Source organism: Aspergillus flavus, chromosome 4 (assembly GCF_009017415.1).
Source record: "Aspergillus flavus chromosome 4, complete sequence".
Classification (NCBI taxonomy): Eukaryota; Fungi; Ascomycota; class Eurotiomycetes; order Eurotiales; family Aspergillaceae; genus Aspergillus; species Aspergillus flavus.
Genome location: NC_092405.1, coordinates 3,421,089 through 3,437,987, shown reverse-complemented (window position 1 = coordinate 3,437,987; position 16,899 = coordinate 3,421,089). Strand labels below are relative to the sequence as shown.

At 44.0% G+C, this 16,899-nt stretch overlaps 10 protein-coding genes across 10 annotated transcripts; 8 read left to right on the top strand and 2 right to left on the bottom strand.

Annotated features, from left to right (window-relative positions):
- Window positions 1-325: 325 nt before the first annotated feature.
- F9C07_2159016 (uncharacterized protein) lies at window positions 326-1,077 on the top strand. Its single transcript, XM_071509284.1, has one exon. It carries the CDS (start codon window positions 450-452, stop codon window positions 942-944), a length of 495 nt encoding a protein of 164 aa, XP_071366599.1. The 5' UTR covers window positions 326-449; the 3' UTR covers window positions 945-1,077.
- Window positions 1,078-1,346: 269 nt separating this feature from the next.
- Window positions 1,347-1,640, top strand: F9C07_10582 (uncharacterized protein; the record flags this gene model as incomplete). The annotated part of the gene is made up of 1 exon (XM_071507446.1): window positions 1,347-1,640. A coding segment is annotated over one exon (294 nt), but the record flags the coding sequence as incomplete, so codon positions are not given.
- Window positions 1,641-2,110: 470 nt separating this feature from the next.
- F9C07_2159013 (uncharacterized protein) lies at window positions 2,111-3,570 on the top strand. Its single transcript, XM_071509283.1, has 3 exons — window positions 2,111-2,150; window positions 2,197-2,299; window positions 2,347-3,570. The coding sequence occupies exon 3, from the start codon at window positions 2,667-2,669 to the stop codon at window positions 3,465-3,467; it is 801 nt and encodes a 266-aa protein (XP_071366597.1). The 5' UTR covers window positions 2,111-2,150; window positions 2,197-2,299; window positions 2,347-2,666; the 3' UTR covers window positions 3,468-3,570.
- A 384-nt stretch (window positions 3,571-3,954) lies between these two features.
- F9C07_2159009 (uncharacterized protein) lies at window positions 3,955-5,623 on the top strand. Its single transcript, XM_071509282.1, has 2 exons — window positions 3,955-4,176; window positions 4,227-5,623. Exons 1-2 carry the CDS (start codon window positions 4,040-4,042, stop codon window positions 4,930-4,932), a joined length of 843 nt encoding a protein of 280 aa, XP_071366596.1. The 5' UTR covers window positions 3,955-4,039; the 3' UTR covers window positions 4,933-5,623.
- F9C07_2159007 (putative AAA family ATPase) lies at window positions 5,614-8,299 on the top strand. Its single transcript, XM_041286014.2, has one exon. The coding sequence runs from the start codon at window positions 5,811-5,813 to the stop codon at window positions 7,968-7,970; it is 2,160 nt and encodes a 719-aa protein (XP_041146586.1). The 5' UTR covers window positions 5,614-5,810; the 3' UTR covers window positions 7,971-8,299.
- On the bottom strand, window positions 8,300-9,428 carry F9C07_2213201 (uncharacterized protein; the record flags this gene model as incomplete). The annotated part of the gene is made up of 4 exons (XM_071509665.1): window positions 8,300-8,840; window positions 8,896-8,983; window positions 9,070-9,161; window positions 9,219-9,428. 4 exons carry the CDS (start codon window positions 9,426-9,428, stop codon window positions 8,592-8,594), a joined length of 639 nt encoding a protein of 212 aa, XP_071366595.1. The 3' UTR covers window positions 8,300-8,591.
- A 962-nt stretch (window positions 9,429-10,390) lies between these two features.
- F9C07_2159003 (uncharacterized protein) lies at window positions 10,391-12,846 on the bottom strand. The gene is made up of 4 exons (XM_041286004.2): window positions 12,019-12,846; window positions 11,261-11,970; window positions 10,982-11,210; window positions 10,391-10,930 (listed from the first exon to the last, which is right to left on the bottom strand). Exons 1-2 carry the CDS (start codon window positions 12,526-12,528, stop codon window positions 11,269-11,271), a joined length of 1,212 nt encoding a protein of 403 aa, XP_041146585.2. The 5' UTR covers window positions 12,529-12,846; the 3' UTR covers window positions 10,391-10,930; window positions 10,982-11,210; window positions 11,261-11,268.
- Window positions 12,847-12,991: 145 nt separating this feature from the next.
- F9C07_1581274 (uncharacterized protein) lies at window positions 12,992-13,739 on the top strand. The gene is made up of 2 exons (XM_071508224.1): window positions 12,992-13,321; window positions 13,369-13,739. The coding sequence occupies exons 1-2, from the start codon at window positions 13,136-13,138 to the stop codon at window positions 13,612-13,614; spliced, it is 432 nt and encodes a 143-aa protein (XP_071366594.1). The 5' UTR covers window positions 12,992-13,135; the 3' UTR covers window positions 13,615-13,739.
- F9C07_2283815 (uncharacterized protein) lies at window positions 13,729-14,416 on the top strand. The gene has a single exon (XM_041286013.2). It carries the CDS (start codon window positions 13,737-13,739, stop codon window positions 14,202-14,204), a length of 468 nt encoding a protein of 155 aa, XP_041146584.2. The 5' UTR covers window positions 13,729-13,736; the 3' UTR covers window positions 14,205-14,416.
- Window positions 14,417-15,915: 1,499 nt separating this feature from the next.
- Window positions 15,916-16,688, top strand: F9C07_2283814 (uncharacterized protein). The gene is made up of 2 exons (XM_071510653.1): window positions 15,916-16,338; window positions 16,399-16,688. The coding sequence occupies exons 1-2, from the start codon at window positions 16,210-16,212 to the stop codon at window positions 16,513-16,515; spliced, it is 246 nt and encodes an 81-aa protein (XP_071366593.1). The 5' UTR covers window positions 15,916-16,209; the 3' UTR covers window positions 16,516-16,688.
- The last annotated feature ends 211 nt before the right edge of the window (window positions 16,689-16,899 follow it).

Here is a 16,899-nt window from a genome sequence, read left to right as displayed (position 1 = left end):
AATCATCTTAGTTATTGACCTTGGAAGAACACGAGGAACCAAAGAGATACGCTTGCCGACCAGGAGGCCTAGGCTCCAAGGAATAGGGACAACGATAGTTCAGGAGATCACTAACCTTACGCTATTACATGCCCTAAGGTCAAACACCAGGGTTCATCGTTATGCTCTTATCATGGCGCCTAGTTAGTTGTAATATATACTAGACATAACTTGTTAGTTCAGGATTACGACCTACCGATTCTAGATCAGCCATATCCAGGGGTCTTACAACTGCTGTGCTTTTTATCTCTATCCAAATTGAGTAATCCCAAGTCCACCATAAGCATCTTAGAGAGTACAATTAAGAATATAAAATGCCAGCCTTGTCGTAGATACACACCGCAATTCTGCACAGACCAATGCATCCTTTCACTGCACTCTTCTTCTGAAGTACCTTGACCTGAGCCAGCATGTTCCACATTACGAACTTTATCCAATCCTTTGGAGCCTGTCTCCCCATATCAGCCACGAAACCACCGACGGCTGTCGAAGCTATCAATGAGATACTGGCCAAACAAAATGCCCTTCCATCGCCAAGAAGCAGACTATCCACATCTTACAGGGATACCAATGAAGTGGTTTTTCAAAAATACATGACAAGAGAAGAACTTGGGGTGCTAGATCTTATCGAGGCCGAGGTGACATGGGGAACTTCTATTCTCAGCTTCTCCGGCTACGAGTACAAGGATGGTAATTTTCGCATCATGTTTTCAACTCGCTTGCGACGGCGGCCGAAGACAATATGTGTAGTGTCTTGCCCACGGCTTATCGATGCCAGGAGGATGACCCCAGATGAGCGGGATTTGCTTAAGATCAAAATTGATGCTGCATGGGAAACCATACCATGGAAACACCTGGAGGAAAGGGCTGGTATAGACCGAAATGATTGGTTTGTTGTTATCTGATATGCATGGCGAATTCGGAATTTGGAAACTTTTATTCTTTTCTCTACTTTTGTTTTCTCATTAATTCTCCTGTGATATTCATGTACTGGAAATCAGAGGTATAAATGTAACAGGTAATCACACCACAGGACCGGCTGAGATATAGTCGTCCAGTAACGTCAATACGTTCCCACTACAAACAAATAATGGACCCGTTGGTTCTTACTATCAGATTTATTGGTTTTTGCTATATTATTATTATTATCTGTGTTTTGTGGGAATATCTTAAACTTTTTCTTCTCGGTCTTCTTGGTATTCCCGTCATTCTTCGTGATACTTATTCACGGCGGAGACAAGATGGGTGAGTATAATACTTCTTTTGAATGTAGAAATAGCTAATCAGTATAATGTATTTATTTAGAAGGGAGACTAGGGAATCACCTGTCTGACGCAAGAGTGGCGTCCAGCAAGCGAAGAGGGCAATCCTTCGGAGGACAACCATTGAAGAAGCAGAAGAGCTCGCACTTACTTCAATCTCCAACCGATGACCACCCTACGGAAAGATTATTTGATCTTACCAAGAGCCCCACGGATGGACCACCAGGTGATGAAGACATAACTGTGCCAGATCCCGAGGAAACAGAAGGCCAAACACTTTCTCTGAAGGAAGCAATTGTACTTGCTCGCAATGCCGCGGATAAGATGAAGCAGTCATAAAAAGGATATTAAGTGCTTTTTATGGTATTTACACATTTATTTGTAGGGCATTACTTAGACTGTAATACCGTTAACGTAGCTCCAGCACAAAGTGGAATACTCATATATCACATAATGTATCTTATGAGATCATAAAGCAAACGTTCCTGGAATAAACCAATTAATAACTGCTAATACTTAGGTCTATAGTGCAACATGGGTATCGGCCAGAAAACACCTTTGCAGACCGAACACATATAATCTTACTGGGCCATTCCCTTAAGGAAAAAACCGTGGAGTGATGGATAATTGAGAGGTAGATTGATAGGCCGCTAAAGTCTACTTTGTGCCTTAGCCAGGTGTCCTTTTTTTGGAACATCCAACCTGGAAAGCCGGTTATAGAGATCGAATATTGAATAAATAGGACCTAACCAGATGTTAGCCACCTTCCATTTTTTGTTCCGTGGCCCAATGTAACTGTAGATCACAATATCGAAGCCCAAAGCCACTAATACTCGGATGTGATACACAGTATGTATTGCCGTAATTTTAACATAGTATACTAAGTATAAATTAGAGTGAGCAGCATAAGAGAGCATTGCTTAACAATTTTAATTTCATCTATACTATCTCGATCAGCCTGTATGTTTTGCATCGAATGCCACAGAGAGAAAGTCAAGGTAATGCACTTAGACTTACGACATAGCGTTCTAACTAACTTATATAGCGTTCTCTAAAGCGGCCTTGGCCTCAGTACCCAGTTTCCGCAAGGAAGTGCATACACCAAGAAAACATTTCCAATTCGACTTCGGAGATTATGTTGCCCATTGGGACCACGGAAGACCTGATGGGCTTCTACTCTAAGCAATATCCGAGGTCTACCCATATAGCTACACAAGGAGCTACTATGGAATCAACTTTTGTATACCCGGATATCGCTTATGCATTTGAGTAAGTCAATTTCAGCGTTAATATTTTTAGTTTACTGATGATTGCTTGATAAGGAGACTCATCATTACCAAAAAGCCTCCGGATTTCTTATGGTGCATGACAAATCTGCAATTCTGTCTTTCAGCTTGGATGGGATTAAAATGTGTCTCTCAGCCGGACCAAAATGCAGTTCAGTCACTGACAATGTTTCTCCTGAATTCTTCCGACCCAATTGCTTTTTTCCTGGGATTGGGGGTTCAGATCATTCTCTGTGGCCAGAGAATATCTAGCCCGATGCACCTGAAACCGGATGTTATTGCGCACGCTTTACACGGGATCATCACAAAAAATGTTCGATCCGACGAGCAGATACTGCTTTTCGTGACTGCTTGTATGGCAAAGGAAGGCTTATGTCTTGATTTACCAAAAACCGAAGAAACAACAACTCTGCGGCGATTCTTTGACGAGATCATCGCAATCAATACCCTTCCACTACAACCCAGCAACGAGCTTCGCGAGTATGCAAGGCTGAGGTTCCAAATGTTTAATCATCGCTCATCCATGCGTCTTGCGTTCCCAGCACCAATCAACATTCGGCTTGTACTTCACGATATCGAGGCCTGGGTTGCCGAAGCATCAAAGCCCGAAAGCCTAAGTGAAAATGATACTGTTCGCAAGCTTTCAGAAAGTATTGCTTCGACTGCCGCTTTCTTACGATTACTTACGAGAGATCTATGGGTTGAGTCGCCGGAAGCCCTCAGGTGTATCACTGAAAAGTTTAATCTGTACGGACAGATGGTGATGGTAAGCCAGGGCCTAGAGATGGCGAATGGTATTGGACAACTTTCTGCATTTTATGGTTCTTTATCTGTTTTTCGTGAATCTTTGAAGAAGCAGATAGAAGATAATTGGGACTGATGGTAGGGAAGCACCATAACTGTGTGGATCTGCCTGGATGTACAGCAGTATTAGATAGTATTGAAAGCGTAACATGATTACAATTTTACTATTTTTAAAATCATTGCATGTCAAAAAGATAAATTTGCACTATATTCACTGGGTCCAGAAACTTTAGTGGTCTTGGATTAAAGTTTATTTTTTTCTTATTTTTATAAGTTATTGTCCGCTAGGCTTCGCATCGCCAAAAAAAAAAAAAAAAAAAAAATGGAGAGACCACTCCACCCCCTAAGACAACATAGGCTCAAGTCATTGGTCTGACATACCAGGGGTATAACCGGGCACAAACCTTCTAAACATGCTCGGTCATTGGTCACGGCTAGAGCGCCTGCGAGAAAGGGCTATGTATTAGTTGTTCGATAATAGCTCTATTAGAAATCCAAATACTTATGAATTTTACGTGTATGTATTGTACATTTTCCTAAAACGTATAGTATTTCCTTTGGAGTAGTGGTTATACGGTCTCGAAAACCTAGATTATCCAGTGGAAATTAGCACCGCTGGGTGTAGCCCAACCATTAAGCAACTACCATATGGATGCTTTTCTGGTCTATATAAACTATTTTATTCCTTTCCTTTTTCTTCTTCTACATTGCTATCCAATCTTCTTTCAGCGTGCTACTTGTGTTCCTGGAATTCTTGAAGCGCAATCACTCGAACTCCTCCTGAGGTAAGGAAACCTTTCTTCTGGTCGTTCAGCTACTGAGTACTTGGTCCTAGGAGCAGTAAAATGTGGGGAGAAACCCTCAAGTTCCTGATTTTAGAAGCAACGGCAATGTCAGGCGAACCTTCTGCCACTGGTCTACCACCGCCATCTCCTGCAACCACTGCTACTGCGAGCTTGGTGGACCGCAATGAGTTTTTTTCCGAGGGACAGATATTCTGTGCAGACGCATCATTCAATGGTTTGTGCCCTAGTTATTCAAAAGATACCAGGCTGACCAGGGATAAAGACTCAGTTGTAGTGAACGTCCAGACCACGGGTGGGGGATACGGCTTAAAGCCAAACCGAGAAGAACTGCGCCAAACGTGCCAGCGTCTGTTCAGGAAATCAGAAAATTTTACCTTTGCTGAGATGTATACTGTCATGATGTATTCTTCTCCAGTGCAAACATTGACTGGACAATCCGGGAAGTTTTTCTTGAAGTATATCAGAGATCAGCTTCAGAATCCCGAGTTCTGCAACACTGAGGACGGTAAACTGGCAACTCTTGCAGCCCAACTGCAGGCCCAGGTTTGGGTGAGATTGAACAACAGTGGTCCTGCACGTCCGGCAACGTTGGAATACCTGTGGCCTGAGATGAAGGAAGATGGTACAGCTCCGGTTACTTGGATAATGTGGGGAGTTTTCGATGGTTACTCAGGATTATTTCGGTTGTGTGGGACGCTTGACGAACTCATCAACTCTCTTGACCATGAAGAATGAGTAAATATCGGCTCTTACTAGCAGCCTTTGCGAGCAGTGTGTGTTATGACATCCATAGCCTAACCCGTCTACTGTTTTTTGGCCGTGATAAGCTAAAATGGTATATCTTTACTGTGCTGAGCGGGCCGGAGATCATTAGTCGACGTATAGCTTTCCTTTTTGTTCAATGAATATTGAACATTAGGCTTCTTATCGATCGCTCCCACCTCCAAGAAGATAAGGATTCAAGCTATTGGCGTAAATTAGCAAAGGTGTGAGCTGCTGTAACCCTTCCAACTATTTTAACTTCGATGTGAATAGCGTCTGGAGTGCCCAGGAGCACGATCAACTCGCATGTTGTCCCTCTCTCGTGCTTACAGGGACTAGAACTTACCCACTTGGAAGTAGGGGATGTGTGGAAGGCCAAAAGAATACCCGGGTGGCGTACTGCTTTGTAACACGATAATACAAAGGATACCTTTGCTTCTCTGACCCATACTTACTATTCTTGGAATTTAGGGTGGACGAGGTACGTAAATATCCCTTTCTAGCCCTCATTGTATACACAACATGCATGGACTACGTAGCCGACCCCTGGTAAATATTAGGCGCAACTGCACCCTTCGTCACATCGGGTCCAACTCCGAGCTGGGTATTTTTCTTTTCTTTTTTCTTGTTTCTTTTTTCCTTGTTTCTTTTTTTCCCATTTTTTTCTTTTCTTTTTTTCTTTTTCTTTTTTTTTATGTAATTTTACTTTCTAATCTTTGTTTCTTCTCCCGTTCTTTTTATTTATTTTCTGTCATGGACATAGTGTCAGCCTGCGGAATGACCTATAAATAAGACCCTCCTCGCCAGGCAAAAAGGGATTGCATCCCCAAGAGACACAGAAGTCGAATACTATGGCCTTTGCTATGAATTCCACAAGTGCCATATCTGGCATGCTCCTGCCCCAGGTCATCCTCGAAGCCTTTGTTCCTGGCTATGGCTGGCTTCCTCATCTTCTTACCTCCTATTTTAATATCGATAAATCACCGTATATGTTTGCATCTATAGCTTTTTGCTTGTACGCTCTACCAGCATTCTGGGAACGTTTTCAGTCGTTGCTCCTGCGCCTTGCCGAGTCAGTTGAGATTCCGTACCACGATGAACTGTACGATCAAGTCATCCGCTGGATTTCGAGCCATCCTGGCTTGACTCAAACCCAACGGTCCACTGCCGCTACAAGATTGGATATCGCCCCATCTTGGAACACAGACAGAAACGAAAAGAACTTTTCCGATGAAGATAATACGAAGCTGGAAAAGAATCCGCGAGAGTTCTGGATGGAGCAAAAGCTTCGAGATAAGTTAGGTCTTATCCACTTCACACCTGCGGCTTTCCAGACCAGCGTCTTCAAATATAACGGTCGCTTGTTCGCCTTTAGTCGCCAGCCAGAAAAAGATGTCTTCGGTTCATGGGCTGTGAGAAGGGAAAAGCTGCATTTTTATACAGCCCCGTGGAATAAACAGGCTCTCAGAAACTTTCTCGCTGACATCCAAAAAACTGTTGCTGAAAAGGATAACGATAGTCTGATAATAAGACGAGCTTTCAAACATGGGTCCGATTTCCGATGGGCAGTTGCTCTTTCTAAGCAACCGCGACGGCTATCAACAATTGCATTGGATCCCTACCTGAAGAATCAGATTATCAGTGACATTCAAGATTACCTCCTCCCTCGTACCCGGAGATGGCACCGGTTAAGAAACTTCCCGTATCGACGGGGTTATCTTTTCTATGGCCCTCCCGGCACAGGAAAATCAAGCTTCTGCCTCGCTATTGCTAGCCTGCTTCAACTTGATATTTACGTTATAGACCTTACTATGAATGGTCTGGATGAGAACACTTTAACTCTTTTGTTTCAATCTCTCCCGGAGAGGTGTATTGTTCTTTTCGAAGATGTGGATCAGGCCGGCATCCAGAAAAGGAAGTCGGAGAAGCCTTTCCTGGAAGCAGCAGAAGAGATCAATGGCAAAGAATGTATTGTTGCCGAGGCTCCTGGCCGCGAGCGGCCACTGAACAGTATCACGCTTGCTGCAGTTCTCAATGTCATCGATGGTGTATCTGCACAAGATGGTCGTATTTTAATGATGACCACCAATCACATCGACCAACTTGATCCTGCTCTTTCACGCCCAGGGCGAGTGGATATGAAAGCCTTCTTCGGCTGTGTACAACGGTTCGCCATTGCAGAACTATTTCTTCTCATGTACTCGGAGCCTACGGATGGACCTTTCATGGCAAAGCAAATGCCGAATGGCTCCATCTATCCATTGACCCCTCCAGCTTCGCCAGCCTGGACCCCAGGTGACATCGCTAGTTTGTCTACGATATTCGCAGACACGGTTCCTCCAAATCGGTATACTGCGGCAGAGATCCAAAACTTTCTTCTACAGTATAGATACGATCCATGGCTAGCAGTGACACATGTATCGGAATGGGCATACGGAGACCTCCGTCTTGATTTGGAGCAAAGTCTCTTTGCCTTGCATACTTCGTGCAGTCGGTTTAACGTCGGCGGCACTGACTATCGTCTCACAATCAGCGCCCTCATTTTTTCGTGGTTGCGTCACGAACCCGGTTCAGAAGAAAGCAGCCAACAAGGAACGAGTAATTGCTTTCAACCTTATCTTCTTCTTCTTCAGCAGCCCGCTTTTGATGAGAACGTGCCTAGTCTCTGGACCACGCCTACTGATGCAGTCGGTGAAGGAGACCTGAGCTTGCAAGCTGCCCTTCAGCGAGTGGTCGTTACACAGACCGGGATGCAACTGTCAAAGATTGTGTACGATGCCCCTTTCCGAAAGCGTGACGATTGGCTTGACTTTCCATACATTATTCATACTTCTTCGTTGGAGCCAGAACGGGAGGAAAAGGTACAAATTAACTCCAGAATTTGCCAAAAATATGAGTGGGTAGCAGAAAATGAGGTGAAGAATGGAGAGTACCAATGCTCTCATGAAGAGAAAGGTACTATACTGAAGGCATTTTCTGTCATCAGGAAGAGAGAACTGGATTTGCCCTGAGGTCGAAGAGCTTTTGGTGGAGTGCATGGAGAGCGGTACTGATCGGCCGAGATTAAGAAGCGAAAGATGCTGCGGCTCTGCTATCCTCTGAAAGTTTTCCTGCCCGGAGTTTCGTTCGTGCTGTGCCCTGGGATCGATACAGTGACAATTACAAGACACCGATGATATGACCATGTTCACTGGATGTTGGAGCATAGATATTCGTTACAAGTACTTAACAGAATGAAAGTAGATTATATCTACCGTCGAAATATTTGCCAGATTCTTGATCATCTGTACATCTAGTCATATAAGATACTCCCCAGACACTCTGGCTCTATGGGCGGACACTGGCAATGGTTCAGAATTGCTGGAGAGACCAGGTCCCTCTGCATTAAGGGGTGACCATCTCAGCACATGTAGTTCCAAGTAGATTAGCCTTCTCTTTTACCATGTATACCCCGGTAAATCAGGCAGCTTAGAGATATAACAGGCATTTAAAGACCGCGTTTACGAGAGCTTTAGTGAATAATCCACTAAGGGTTTTCCATGAATCCTGCATAACTATAATACCACATGCAACGGTTTACTCATTGTATTTCATCACCCCTTTATGCCTAGTCTAATCTTAAATCGATTGTGCTAATTCGAAGGTTGTTCGCACTCGGAAAGACCAGATCTAAGCTGGACATATGCCGCTGCCAGTTCATTGTATAAGTTGTAAAGGTGTTCGTAAAGTGATTGAAGGGTAGAAAAAGCGATGCGCTCGTGGTGATTTTGGATGAATGCCTCCCTAAGTGACCACTCAAGAGTGGAAATGCAGTTCAGCAGCTGTTGTTCGCGAACGAGAAAGCTATCCATATCGGTAGTGAGGTCATGGTTGGTTGCGGTCTTTAGGAGTAAGTAATTTGAACCAAGAGGGAAACCAGTGCTTTTGTAGACTTACGGGTAGTGCTTGCATATTTAGGTTGATGAAGGAAACAAAAACCGGTGATATACTGAATGTACGATTTAACTCTTCGAGCGGGATGGTACTGAGGTATTTATAAATTGTTATTGCTTAAGCGCTGACGCGTTAAAAAAGCGCCATCTTTTCTACCAAAAGTACCAAAATGCGTACTTTAACACCTTGCTCGGTGACATCCTGACGGCTTCCAATCTTCCCCAGCATCCAAGAGCCTTAATTTCGGTGTATGGAGCGGCATTCGTGGACTACAGTTGGGTATGTTAGATTGGTATGCCACGAATAGTTAAGGTTCTCACCTATACAACTATTCCATCTCTACATAGCTGTCGCCATTTGTTCTGTAGAGCATAGATAGTTCGTTTACGGTCTTGTGGTACAGTTCGATTGTAGACGTCTTCGACTTGGAGCCAAGACAACCCTGATTGCTTAAGTTGAATCAGAAGAAGCTCCTCTTCGGTATCATATGGCTTGTTATGACCTGATGCGGAGGATTGCGAGTCAACGGACGACATTCTGGACAAAATAACTATAGGAGTGGATGAATCCAACAGGGATTGTGTGTATCGGACAGCTAATAAATGATGGGTGCGTGGGAGAACAGAAAGCCCCCTCGAAAGCATACGACAATTCCAATTTTATACCTTAAAACGGCGCAGTAGAACACGGAGGGTGATTAGAAGGTGGGCTGCGGCAATATTCGAGTTTACGAATAAAATCATCAGTTAGGTGCCAAATAACGTTATGGAAGTAATTGCGGCGTAGTCGGGTTAAATGAATGTGTACCACAGTATTGTCAGTGATCGACTAGAAGGGCTTTCATGCCGTCTACCGTGGATAGAAAGCCAGGATGATAGTTTTCAATGGCATAATAATCCTACTGGCCAACGAACCATACAGCCGCGATCTCTCACCCAGGACCTAATATGAGCACTAAAGAGCCCTTGACTCCACCGGCTCTTAAGTTTGGATTATGAGGTACACCTGACTGCTGTTTAGTTCATGATTGTTCCAATCCCAGTAGTTGCAGATCAAACTTGGAAATGAAAGACAGAGCTTTTGAGAGCGTACATTAGAGGCCATAGCCCCTTGATACGGCTCAGGTTAACAGTCCAGAGGCTGTCTGTAGGAATGGAGCACCTCCTTAATGTGGCTCGGGAAAGACCAACTGCATCGGGAGGAATCGTATAAATTGCTTCAAGGCACTGATATGTCGACACCCTAGTCTTTCTTCCCCTGTCTTATCGTCGTAATGCTTTTGGTTATCATGTCCGTTTTTTTCTCAGCTGCCGCCCGTGTTTGTGCAGGGATTTCAGCGCCAGCCCAGCAAATCATGATGCAGGACAGCCCTACTGTAGTGTAGCCGCGCCACGAGCTACGCCACGAGCTAGATCGGGGAAGACTTCCGCAGGTGGCGAACAATGTGGATCACCTAATTTTCTTTGTTCGAATCCTGTTTAGTTTGCACTGGCTCACGAGCTAAATTAAGACATCCAAACCAACGCTTCCTAGAGCACCGAGCCACCAACTTTAACTCATTTTACACAATTACTGGACGGAGTGAACGTAATCCAGGTACTACCTTCCAAGGACTAAGTTCGAACGATGTCTTACCTCTTTGGTTCTCCCTTGACTGACACACTCGTGTTGCTTACCAATCCTACTCTACCATGGCGCCAAGACAAGCTGGTTTGCGACCATGAATGCCTAGTCCTCGGAAGTATAACCAGGCGTACTTCGTGATTTGATATTTGGCACTACATCGTGAACAATAGGGAAGGTACAAGCATATTCAGGGGCTTTTCGATGCAAATAAACAATCATGCCCTCTACGGCTTTCCAATCTGTATGAGAAAATCCGTCAGACCCTTTCCTCAGATTGCCTTTTTCGGTGCCGCTGTGATTGGAACTCGTCTGGCTGATAAGGAAGTTCAATGATATCGACAACATGTTCCATCTTTCTTTGGATGACATCTCTGAGCGCCTTTCGTATGCGTTTATTTGCAGACACTGAGAGGTTAGACAAAACAACTAGAGTCTTTATGGCGGAGCTTACCTGTTACTAAAGCAGATCCATCTTGCCTCCAGAATTCTGTGGATACTACTTTCCAGGGATCTATATCACCAGACAGCTTCCAGATGCGGTCATGTTTGCTGTTCCAAGGTTGGCCGATCCCGGCCGTATCTGAACTGCATGGCATATAGAGACCGAAACGAAGGATCTATTCACTATTTAGCCTGCACGTCTTTCTCCTCGGGAAGGGGACAAACATATGATCCAGTATCTCTTGCAAGGAGTTGGTCCATCCACTGGTAAACCCAGTTTAGGTTTGCTAACAGCTATCAGACGCTAAGTCAAGCGAAATCAGTCAGGGACTCACATTCGTCGGTAACCTCCCACGCCACAAAGATGTTCTTTGGTTGAAAGTCCAGAAGTTGCCGGATATATGGTATCTGTGCAATGATTCCAACTCCAGAAGCCACCATAAGCACATTGTCGTACTGCGCCATATTGTATGATGTACCATAAGGTCCGTCGACCCAGGTTATGAACTCTTTCCCGGGATGGTCAATTAAGCTTTTAGTGAATCCATGTTTCTTTTGGATAAGGAGAGTGATACTAGTCGCCTTTCCTTCTTTATCCGTCTCCCACCAGCTTATTGTAAATGGGTGGCTGTATAACCAAGAGAAGAGGCTAACACCGGGCATCCATATACGTACTGTCATACCTGCATGCACGGTAAATGGTCGGTTGATCGGTATAACCACCTGCGCAACCTGAGAATCTCGTCCTCTAGATACCATTGCTCTGGAGCCGAATCGATCAAGTGTGATATTTCGAATGATCAGTATTATCCAATGAAGAGTGGTCGTAGTAATCAGAAGACCGCTCCCAACCAGCATATATAACTGGGCAAAGTTTCGTTGAAAGCGTACATGACGCCAGATTGCAAATAGAGCGAGGACAGCCAGAAGGTAATGCGATTTGATGAATACTTCGTAGACGAATCTTCGGATAAAAATAAGTATAACAGAGAGTGCAAAAGCGGAAATCGCCTAATCTTGTTAGTCTCTCCTACTATACAGAACGGAAAAAAATCTTACTATAAGTCCATAAAGTTGGAGTAACTGGTCTGGAGACCATCCTCGTTCACGTACAGAGATAATTACATGAACGACGGCTTGCACGCATGCCATGAGCCCGAACGTCCCATGGACTCGAATATAGGATCGAATTGGTATTCCCAGAAGGTCTGCGGCGAGGTCAAGTCTACCAGCCAACAGTAAGGGTATAAAGTTCAAGACAGCAAGATTTCCAGCCCGTGCAGCCATATGTTGCAGGGTGTGTGTTCTAATGAAGTTACAAGTAATCGTTCCTCCCCAGTAGATAGACTGCAGAAGTACCCAGTATCTCGAGCGCTGATGAAAGACTCGTGGATATAATACGTGCTTAAGCAGGAGAAACATAATCTTTCGGGATATATATCGAACTATGCGAACTAGCCAAACTGGCCAATATGGACCATGGAAGGATAGGGCTTTCATGACTCGGAAGGTAAGTAAAATTAGGGCTATTCCACCCAGTGAGCACGCATATATTTGGATTGGATCCATTTCTCATGCGAGATTTCTTTTTTAGGTCTTTCTTATTTGGTGCGATTAGGAAAGTATTTAAGCGATCGCTCCGAGGTCAAAAGTCGACTTTGTCAATTGTAGAATTATGTCGTGCCACCATTTCTTGGTAAAACATATCAGATAATGTATGCTTATAGGCTAGATTATGGTTTCGACACTCAAACTTGTGGGCGGCAACAGCACTTCATATTACGGGTGCACCCATACCATATTTAGAACTCGCGGGCGGCAAAATAGGAGTGTACATAGTTTGCTTCAGTCAATTCCAAGAACTATATTCATTAATGGAATAAAAAATCCCAATACTACTATTCATAGAAACAGTCGGCGTCTGAGAGTTCTTCAAAGTCATTGGCTGTCCGCCCATGATCTATAGGAGAGTCGTGGGCGATAGTGACCGAGAAGAACACTCCTTCAACTCATACCAGAAATATAAAATAGACGAAGCCCTTGCTTTCGTTTGCCGTTAAACTCTGCCCTCGCAAAGACGTATTCCCTTTGCAGTTAAAGCCCAGAAAGTCGTTTTCTCTCTTTTCTTCTGGCTGTTGTCCCTTGCGCTTTAGTGTGGTCTTATACATCGCCCGGAATGCCCAAAACGCCGCAGCCAATGGTTGAGCCTCGAAGGCCAGATCATCGTCGACGTCAAACAGTTATCCGAAAATTACGTCGACTTTGTGATGATTACAACGCGAAAGTGGTTATAGTTATGACTGAACCAAATAACCGTCAGTGGATTTACAAAACTCATGATGATGTACCTGGTATTCAGCAGGTGAGTAATAACGAAGAGGGCTATAGAAATAATACTAAGGTATACAGGCTATCTTTCATCCTCGGAACAGGAATATCTATGATTTTGCAGTAATGAATCAGACCGATGAACAAGGGCGTCAACGCCAGGTGACGCCTCACGATAGGCAGAAATCGTCTCCCCAAACCGCGCCCCCATCTACGGTTAGGCGATGGCCTAGACTTATGCCGCCTCCTCGGTATAGGCCTGATTCGCCTGCAGGGGTGAGACATGGATCGCCACCGACGCTCCCCAGATATCATAGGGACTTTTGAAAAAATGACGCGAATTTTCCACAGGCCGGCGGTTATTTGTTGGTGCTTCTATTGCTTCAAAGTGGATTGCCTCTCTTCGTAAATTATTTAAGTCACCCATGTACCTAAGCAAATTCTGTAAAATGTACTCTTCTTTCTTACAAGACAACATGTATGGTGAAGTTTCAACATTAGATCACATTATCGCCCAACATGGCCTGAGAACAGTGAAAATCGAGCAACTACCTAGTTCTCTTCAGAAATCTAAAACCGAGCCCCCCCCTACTATAGAAGACCTTCAACGCGAGATTGGGCGTCTTCGCCAGGAACTTGCCTTTCATCAAGATGTTCAGGTTGCTTTCATCAAACTCCTTGACGACTCCCGGGAGGCTTATCGGTTGATACAAGAAGCACTACGGACAGCAACTATTCCCAATCACCCCGACTATACCACTACAATGTTATGCCTAACTGTTAGGAAGACTGGATTTATGATCAAATCTGCTCTAAGGCAGGTATCTGAAAGGTTGTCGGCCTCGGAAGTGCAACTGCTGAATTCATATGGCATATTTATGGATGATACATTTCTCGATGACCACACAATCCTTTAATTGTGGACTACTATACCATTCATTTTATGGCCCACGCCACATACTTCCTCCTGAGCTGATACACGTATCTCTTGATGATGTTATGGCTCTCTCCAATTCGAATTTGGCTCTTTTATACTACACAATAAAGCACGACAATAAGATGAGGGCTGAAAGAATACTCGAAAACTGTTCATAGCTAAATATTGTAAATTTTGGAACATAAAATAGCGTAAAATCACATTTTCTCCTTGGCAGAACGCGTAGGAGCGGTATCTTAATCCAGCTCAATTCTAAAAATGCGTAAACATCACTTAGTTAATGTTAGCCTATGTGTCCTATATATATACGGAGGAAGGTCCTATTCCTTCTGTTTCTGACCAAGACAGTTAAAATGCTTTTCGTTACCCTCATTTACCTTTTTATTCTCCAGTGTAGTTCTGCGTATAGCATAACTCCTGTGACACCGATCCCGTCGACGCCCACTGTCACTAAACAATCGACATTCCATGTTAAAGTCGGCCTTGAAACCCCACGCTTTCAGCCTAGCCGACTACATGCCAATGTTGGGGATACTATTAGTTTCCAGCTTCGTGACATTGACTGCACCCTCCGATCATCTCGTTATGCATGTATCGGAGCTGCCAATTCATCTTTAGTTACGCAAGCAAGACGGGTTACCGTTGGGACCGCCAATACACAGTTCTTCTTCTGTGACTATACGGAAACCAATATGTGTGACCCTGATATGATTTTCATTCTCAACATGCCATCTCCAAGCAAACCCTTTGGGAATTGGCAACTAGGGAGATGGAACAGTTCGAGGACCAATGGCAACCGTTCTATTACACGTGCCCCTATGCCAACATCTATCATTTCTCCTGGGCCTGGTTCAAGTCACGATCTTACTTCGGCATCGGGCAGAATCTCTAGGACTCCGACGTCTATCATTACAGATACTGTTACTTCTGAAATAGGTGACGAGCAGAAACCAACGTCTACTCCTTCGGATGGACCTCTGACCTCGAATGGCTCAATGCAAATTTCTGGTTATATTATTATAGTGTTTCCGCTGCTCATTATGTACATATTGATACCATAGTCTTATCGTTGGGGCATATATCGAATAGGTACTGCTGGAATGCGGCTTTTAGTTAGTGACATGAATGAACTCAATTCCCAGTTTCTGGGTTTCTAATAGCTTGTAATCTAACTAGTTCTTGTATAGCGGCTTGCTGGTCCCCGTAATTTAGCCAATTTAACCTCCACAGTAAAGGACTTTAACAAGAGGCACCGTGGAAAATTTAGCTATTGATTTATCCTCTCGGCTCTTAATACCAAAGGCATGAGGTCTACCTAGCTATTCTGGTACTACGTAACGGGTGAGACTTTATTAGGGAAATTTATCCTAAGCTAAGCTTTATAAAGTACGCTTGAGATGTTTAGGCCAGCCCATTGCTTGTTTCTTCAAATAAATAAACCAGTGCGTTACTGCATTTACTGGGACTTTTCATTGTTTCGTCATCCGGTAATAATTGAGCCGGTGGTGCTGTTATCTGGTCAGGACCGGGTCTAAAATAGTGATGATGATCTAGTGGAAATACAAATTAATGTTTGTTCAATTCGGCTTGCATGATGCTGTTACTATTTGCCGCACAAAAGCATCGGTTTTTCCCGTTGATTTATTACCCTTACAGTCAGTTTCCAGATCCTTATGTGGGGCTAACCTCGGCCTCCGCGGCAGACAAATAGGTAGCGCGTCATTTTACGAAGTAGAAAAGTTTCCTCGGAATGCGAGATCTGGCATCGCAAAAAGCGCTTTTGAGTGTGTGTTTTAAGTCACATTCTATATACTCTTAATACTGTCTTTAGCCTCTGCCTATATAACACCAGATTATTTTGCTGCTTCGAGGGACCCCGAAGGTAAGAAAATATTAAAGGCCATTACTAGCGATTTTCCACTGGATTATCTGGTATTCTCTACTGCCAATTCTGTGAAAAGGCAGAAACTTTCTTCTCGGACACCATGCTTAAGTTCCTTGCTCATCTTGCACATAAGTCTCGACTGGTGATGGTGGAGTTGAGGGTTGTCAAATATCGCCGAGACGGTACGATATGGACATTCCGATCCACGTTTCCTGATCAGCAATCAGGTGTAGGTCCCGCTTTTCTCCTTATGCAGCTGCATATATAAGATATGGGCTAAACCTTCTAGGATGGTACATATTTCCTGCCGAACGATGATCACGAAAGCATCCTACAAACGGACACAGAAACTCTTCAAGACTTGTTCGAGAAAGAGACGGGTGTGAACAAAGAGAAGAAGGCATAGATATGATAACTTGGTATAAATGGACGTGGTTGGCAAGTTCAGAATGTAGATAGATTGACTGATACGTTCTCCAGTAAACTAGTTTCTTATTGCGGCGACAAAAAGGCTGTCTTCTAAGGACTCAAGTGGCAGGAAGAGGTACTAAATTAGCAATCACGTTAAGCGCCGATCAAGCCTCTTTTAACCAGTAGGTAAATAGCTACCTTTCCTTTCTAGTCTAGATAATGTAATGAATCTGCTACCGTAGGAAAAAACACGATACAACCCAATCAGAATTCGTTAAATAGCCACGGCACATGTGAATCAGAAAATGCACTAAAACACTTATATCAGTGGCGGCTTCGCCGGTGGGTGGTCGGAAGCCGCCACTGATATAGACATGTT

Bases quoted from the DNA above. Each gene is read 5' to 3' on its own strand.
- F9C07_2159016 (XM_071509284.1), top strand. From the start codon at position 450: ATGTTCCACATTACGAACTTTATCCAATCCTTTGGAGCCTGTCTCCCC.
- F9C07_2159013 (XM_071509283.1), top strand. From the start codon at position 2,667: ATGACAAATCTGCAATTCTGTCTTTCAGCTTGGATGGGATTAAAATGT.
- F9C07_2159009 (XM_071509282.1), top strand. From the start codon at position 4,040: ATGGATGCTTTTCTGGTCTATATAAACTATTTTATTCCTTTCCTTTTT. The intron at 4,177-4,226 runs GTAAGGAAACCT...ACTTGGTCCTAG, and splicing joins TCACTCGAACTCCTCCTGAG to GAGCAGTAAAATGTGGGGAG.
- F9C07_2159007 (XM_041286014.2), top strand. From the start codon at position 5,811: ATGGCCTTTGCTATGAATTCCACAAGTGCCATATCTGGCATGCTCCTG.
- F9C07_2159003 (XM_041286004.2), bottom strand. From the start codon at position 12,528: ATGGATCCAATCCAAATATATGCGTGCTCACTGGGTGGAATAGCCCTA. The intron at 11,971-12,018 runs GTAAGATTTTTT...TAACAAGATTAG, and splicing joins TCCAACTTTATGGACTTATA to GCGATTTCCGCTTTTGCACT.
- F9C07_1581274 (XM_071508224.1), top strand. From the start codon at position 13,136: ATGCCCAAAACGCCGCAGCCAATGGTTGAGCCTCGAAGGCCAGATCAT. The intron at 13,322-13,368 runs GTGAGTAATAAC...TAAGGTATACAG, and splicing joins ATGTACCTGGTATTCAGCAG to GCTATCTTTCATCCTCGGAA.
- F9C07_2283815 (XM_041286013.2), top strand. From the start codon at position 13,737: ATGTACTCTTCTTTCTTACAAGACAACATGTATGGTGAAGTTTCAACA.
- F9C07_2283814 (XM_071510653.1), top strand. From the start codon at position 16,210: ATGCTTAAGTTCCTTGCTCATCTTGCACATAAGTCTCGACTGGTGATG. The intron at 16,339-16,398 runs GTAGGTCCCGCT...TAAACCTTCTAG, and splicing joins TTCCTGATCAGCAATCAGGT to GATGGTACATATTTCCTGCC.